Source organism: Arachis ipaensis, chromosome B07 (genome assembly GCF_000816755.2).
Source record: "Arachis ipaensis cultivar K30076 chromosome B07, Araip1.1, whole genome shotgun sequence".
Classification (NCBI taxonomy): Eukaryota; Viridiplantae; Streptophyta; class Magnoliopsida; order Fabales; family Fabaceae; genus Arachis; species Arachis ipaensis.
In genome coordinates this window covers 106,562,644-106,568,926 of record NC_029791.2, presented here as the reverse complement: position 1 = coordinate 106,568,926, position 6,283 = coordinate 106,562,644, and the positions used below count along the sequence as shown (strand labels likewise).

At 33.7% G+C, this 6,283-nt stretch overlaps 1 protein-coding gene across 1 annotated transcript; it reads right to left on the bottom strand.

Moving 5' to 3' along the window:
* On the bottom strand, positions 2,756 to 5,866 carry LOC107610099 (bifunctional nuclease 1). The gene is made up of 11 exons (XM_016312173.2): positions 5,469 to 5,866; positions 5,028 to 5,359; positions 4,749 to 4,919; positions 4,576 to 4,625; positions 4,388 to 4,444; positions 4,217 to 4,282; positions 4,042 to 4,116; positions 3,611 to 3,729; positions 3,365 to 3,456; positions 3,108 to 3,162; positions 2,756 to 3,032 (listed from the first exon to the last, which is right to left on the bottom strand). Exons 2-11 carry the CDS (start codon positions 5,326 to 5,328, stop codon positions 3,017 to 3,019), a joined length of 1,002 nt encoding a protein of 333 aa, XP_016167659.1. The 5' UTR covers positions 5,329 to 5,359; positions 5,469 to 5,866; the 3' UTR covers positions 2,756 to 3,016.

The window sequence follows — 6,283 nt, the reverse complement described above, 5'->3', positions numbered from 1 at the left end:
ATCTTCTCGCATATGCTTTGTGTCGTCCTCCATCCTCTTTGGGGGTGACCTACCTCGTCTTTAGGCATGTTGAGATGCTGGATTCTCCCTCAATCTTGATTCAGCTTCTTAACTTCTCGCTCTTTGGGTTCATTAAGTACGAGACCTCTAATTTTCTTACTCTTGGCTTTCTGAGCATTTAATTTTGTGAGCTGTGTCTTGTATTTTCCTAGCATTAATTTCAAACTAAGTTTGTCGAGGTCTTCCTCCAGCATGGTGTGTTCCCGAAGTCACTAGAGGTTGATTTTTATTGTTGCTGACATTCTAAACATCTGTGTTTCTTGGGGGCGGGCATGTCCAACCCCTTAAATCAAAAGTTTACTAAAAGTCATTATACTCATACCCAAGAGTAACTTTAGTATGGTGAATGCTGGGTTATCCTATTTTGCCATGATTTTGAAATTGTTGATTATCTTGATTAGGTTGACCTATCAAATGCATGAGTAGAGTGTGGAGAGAATTTTGTAGGTTGTCAACATTCTTCCTTGGGTCCCTATTTGCATCAGTCATTCCTCGTGACACCACTGATGAGTGCTAAAGACCGGTTTAGAAAATTCATAAGTTTAAAACTCAAGATTCGTTGTAACTCTAAATCGGCATTCAGCATTTTTCAAAGTTTAGTTAAAAATGTCACAATTCAAAACAATAACCCGAAGTTTAATCCCGGATCATTCTTCTTAAGAATCGCAACATAGTGCTCAATCATTGGCTATGAAGATCGGGAGTTTGTTCGTAATTAATAACAATTTAATAGCAAAAAATTAAAAGAGCAACCAATGAGTAAATGTCAAGAGAATTTAAACTATGAGAAATTAAGACAATTAATTAGTATATGAAAGTAAATTTAAATGATAAAAGGATCTTGACAAGAGTTGAGGATCTAAAATTGCTATCCTTGTTACTAATCATAACATGATAATTACAAAGAGAAAACTCAATTCGTCAACCTCTACAAATTAAGAAAAGTCAATTAGGCTTAATTAACCATAATCCATAACTCCTAACGAACTTATTGCTTGAATTAGTAAAAGATTTGCGTTAGCGAAAACAAAATTAATTAATATCTCAAAAGTATCAATTAACTTGGACACTAATGATCCAAGGTCACCTAATTTCTCAATTCCAAGCCAAGAGAAAGAGAAAAATCTACTCCATAACTAATGTAAATATTTTATCAAACATTTGGTGTACATAAAAACAAAGCATTATAAATTGCAAGAATAATAAAAACTATAACTATTCAATTTAAAAAAGCAACAATAATATCTTAAGTAAGCAAAAATAAAGCATAATTCATTAAAGAGAATTAAAAATTTAACAAGGATTCAAGGACTCAAAATAACAAAATAGACAAAGTAACAAAAAATTCTAAGACACTAGAGTAGCAAAATAAGAAATTATGAGCTAAAGAACTACAATTAAACAAACTAAAATTTAAAAACACAAAAGTTCATAAGAAAACCTTGAATCCTATAGAGAAGTTGGAGCTTCTCTTTTTAGAATTCAAGATTCTAAAATTTGAAAAAAAGGGAAAATAAGTGTGTGAATATGTTATAATGTGTCATCCCCCTCAAAGCTTGTTTCGAATGACTTAAAAATTGGTTTAATGGGTCAAAATAGCCCCCAAATCGCAAGTTACGTACTATTTTAAACGAGTCACGCGCTGGATATAGTGCATACGCATACATGATGCACATGCACATCAAGCATACACACAAATAATGCCTACGCAGCTTTGCCAATTTTTTACTTTTTTTTTTTTTTTTTATAAAACCTCCACTTTTACATGCTTTTCTTTTATCCTTCCAAATTATTCTTACCTCCTAAGCCTTAAACAACTCAAACAAACGTATTATGACATCGAGTGAAAAAAAATGAATTTCAGGATTTAAAAAACCTAAAGAACATGTTTCAATCAATTAATCACAAATAAAAGATAAATTCATAAAAACATGCATCTTTAAGAAACAACTGTAAGTTAAATTGATAATTTTACTCTTTTCAATTCAAAAATTATCACAAATTACGAGTTTATCAACCATAATTCTTCAGTCCCCGTAGACTACGCCAATATTCCAAAAGAAATGAACTCACCTTCTCGCAAACTTAGGACCTTAGAAGTTGTTCATTGAACGGCAAAAATTTGTGTTTACTTAGATATTGCAATGTCTAAATGTGTAATAAATCAATTTTTAAAGGATAGTCAATATAAAAATAATGTACCTCCCTTTCGACCTCCGACTGTCATTTATAGTATAATTTTTGTATAACAACTATGCACCCTTTAATTGTCATTGATCAACATTAAATAGCTTTTGATATGGTTTTAATTTTAATTATTCGTGCATTTTCCTTGATTTTCTAGATTGTACTTTTTAATGTCTCATATTCTGAGTTAAAGAGACGATCTTCCGAGTGACAGATCATTTGATTGCTTTATGGACCTTAGGCTTAGTACAGAACAATCATATTAATATTAACTAAATCAACTTGAGTTGGTCGAGTAGTCAGCTCATTCGTCCGCTTAAGCAAGTGTCGAGAGTTTAAATTCCGCCTTGTGCATACAACAATCCATTGGCCAGCGACAGACCCTTAAATGAAGCTTTGATCCGCGACGGATTAATCTTTTTCCTGTCGGGTTAAAGGATACCATGGACAACCAAAAAAAAAATATATTAATATTAACCATTCATTGAGTTACCATTTAAAGTTTGAATAATCACTAAAGATAGTACTTGGGTTACTCATAGTGGCAATTATCCACAAATCACAATACATACTAACAGTCATAACGATTGAAAGAAGTAGCGGTGAAGTTCTGATGTTGCATTAACATTAATGTTTATTATTTATATATATAGTATGTACAAATATTTACAAAGATATTAAACTTGTGTCGGCAGAAGATTGGATAGGTACTTCAACCATGTGCTCTATCAATTGCATTGCCATTCTAATGTTGGATTGAATATACAATTTAAAGTGTCCAGGATCTGCAACAAAACTAGTTAGTCAACGTATATCAGAGGTTGCCAACGTATATATGTCACATGAAATAAGCTTCATACCTTTTATTTGTGTTTTTCCCAGCCCTAAGTTGATTAAGTTTGTCCCTCCATAAAGCTGCAGTTGCACCAGAAACATGAAATGTAATAGAAACATTAGAGTAAGTATAACCACCAGCCGTTGTACATAAAGAAATGTGACCTTGTCAATCTGATGCATGTAGTGTACCATCGCGAAATTACCTAACTATAGAACCTAACTGGATTCACAGAGCATTTTAAACTTTAGGGATAGAGAAATAATAAGACAAGACATTTACCAGCATCCTGATAGCGCTCTTCAACAACAGCTTTCAACATGTTGTGCAAAAGATTGAATTCTTTGGTTTCAGTACAAGGCTTACCACTTGGCCTGCAATTATGTTGCTTTTAGTTAATACTCGTCTTCTATAATGGAGTGTGTTAGAAATGTGAACTATTTTAAGGTTTCTTGACAGAAATTCTACATATTATAGACAAGTTATAAGCCCAATTTTCCTTATAATTAATCGTCTTCACAAACCTACCGGTCCAGTTCAGTAAACAATGGGCCATCTGAACCAGGGGACTGTGTTGATAGTTTGCCTGATTCGATTACTCTCATCCCATCACTGTATGCCAAGTACTTGTTGACTTGTATTGGCACCTACAATATTTATGGAATGGTGAAATCTCTAATAAATAAGTTTAAATAAGGCACAAACTAATATAACTTTAACACTTCCAGGTTTAACAATGGGCAGCGTGTACCACTTCACTCTAACAGCAAATCCTGGTCATATGATGAAACTTGGTTCGACAACTATGCTACTTTCAGAAATAAATTTTCAACCTTTCCAGAAAGATACTAAGTTTTTCACCAAGGCAAAAAAAATGAACTACAACAAGCAATGCTTAGGAGAATACCGAATGTTACAGATGATGATTTATTCATATGATTAAATTTATAAACATTTACCTTGCATCTCACAGCAATGTTGATAGCATCTGAAGGTCGAAGGTCAAAGCTCGTACATTCTGAATCATTTCCAACCTATACCAAATATAAGTCATATTGTCATGCAATACTTTCAGGTGGATGTATTCCCCCTCTCCTTTTTTTTATTGTGTGTGTGCGTGGTCTTTTAAAATACCTTGGAAATATATAACTGAGCAAAATATGCCTCATGAACTCTCTTAGTAACTCTAACAGCTCTAACCTGCATTAAGCAAAAAATTATACTTCGTGAGAACCTGATAAAAATATCATAATATAACCAGATTAGGATTTAAGAATGAGAGACAGAGTTCAAAGACAATCATACTTCGTATCCCATCTTGTCAATCATCTCCTTCACTACTTGATATAAAGTAGGTCTAGCCTGAAAAACCAACCAAAGAACCAGTATTAATGCGTATATATCACATACAAGCAAAATGTTGGTTAATAACACATCATGAACAAGTATGGATGGAGGCAAAGTAACAAATATAACTGACAAAGACGACATACTATATGAACATTGCGTAAGGCTGCCATTAGCAAGACACTTGGCATCTCCACTGCAAACAAAGATGTACCATATAACACATTTACAATGGGATAGACATAAAATCATCAAGAATCAATAAATAAGCGTATATGACACAATAGACACATAAGATCATAAGGAGTAAGAGGCATACAAACAATAATAGGAAGAAGTAAACCAGTCCCATCCTCCATCTTCAACACAATAGCAGGATGAGGGGCATAATCTGGAAGAAGCCCTCCATGAGGACTGTTATGGATGCATCTTAAGTGCCTACCATCCCTCATTTTGATCATGAAACCATCTGCTCCACTCCTCACCTCAACTACACATAAAATTCACAGAACAAATCTATCTCACAAAAGCAAAACAAGAAACAATGTTTGACCACACAACGCATCATCATATATTGAATCAGCTAAGCTGAACATACCAGCTTCAACCACGCTAGAGTTAACATAATCTTCATCCTTTTCATCAAAATTCTCAGCCGTACTTCCGCTCCCATTTGAAGGTGAGTTGAAACTGCAATGCACAGTCTTGCTCTTGCACTTTCGCATGTTTATATGGAAAGAAAGAACAGTGGCCTTATCTCTGCTACACCTGAGTCCCCAAAATTCAGTTCGAATACACTTAGCCTTCATTGCTCCAATTAAAGGAACACTGCAGAGCCCTGCTACTTTGGCACGAACAGTGGGGATCACAACCGGTCCCTTCAGATTCAAAGAACCCATTCTACCTTTATAATATATATATTCTCACAACCTTCACCAAAAAATTCACAAACTTTTTTAGCCATCATGATCTAAAACTTGCATAACCCGTTTATAAGCATGTTGAATTATTATTAATTAAATTTAAAAGCAAAACGCACCTCGAACTCGAAGTCTGAAGTGTGAAGCTTTAGGATCAAACGATGATCCAGTCACCGATCAACGCAAGAAGAATGAAGAATCAGGTTAAATAGGTTTGTGAATTCAGAAGGGGAAATTATTTATTTGTCTATTATTAGTACATGTCTGATCAGATCAAGGTGGAAAGTGAAAAGACGAATTGAGATCTGAGAGTGAAAAGAAGGAAAGGAATTGAATTGAATCGAATTGAAGTGATGAATAGGGCTCAGAAAAAAAGGGGATATAAGAGAGGATAAGAGATTCTTCTTCGTGTGTGTTGAGGGAGAGTGAGAGAAGGATCCCAAATCAATAATCAATAAATAAATCTTACTAAGCAAGCATGGATCCACCGCATGCATCAGCTTCAGCATCATCTCATAGTAAAATATGAAATCACTATTCTACCCTCCTACGTCATTTTCCTCTCTCTCTCTCCCGTCTTAACTGAACTGTCTTGTCTTCTAGTAGTTCGCGCCAACCTCGAATTTTCTGCGCCCAACTCTCTATGAGTAGTTTTTATTTTTCAATTTGCTTTTACGGATAAAATTTTACATTATGGGGATGATTGGATTACAATGAATGGCTAAGTGTGTGTTTGGATTGTGGTTGGTCAGGAGTTTGAATAAAAATGATTTTATAAAATTGATTTTAGGTAGAAGTAAATTTATTAAATTATAATACAAGAAAAATTATTAATAAATACATTTTCACTAAAATTAATTATAATAAGTTTGTTATAAATAAAATAGTTTTATTAAAATTATATTTTAATGGTTTGTATTTAATATAACTGTGT

Bases quoted from the DNA above. Each gene is read 5' to 3' on its own strand.
- LOC107610099 (XM_016312173.2), bottom strand. From the start codon at position 5,328: ATGGGTTCTTTGAATCTGAAGGGACCGGTTGTGATCCCCACTGTTCGT. The intron at 4,920-5,027 runs GTATGTTCAGCT...TTTTATGTGTAG, and splicing joins CTCTAGCGTGGTTGAAGCTG to TTGAGGTGAGGAGTGGAGCA. The intron at 4,283-4,387 runs GTATGATTGTCT...TGCTTAATGCAG, and splicing joins TTGACAAGATGGGATACGAA to GTTAGAGCTGTTAGAGTTAC.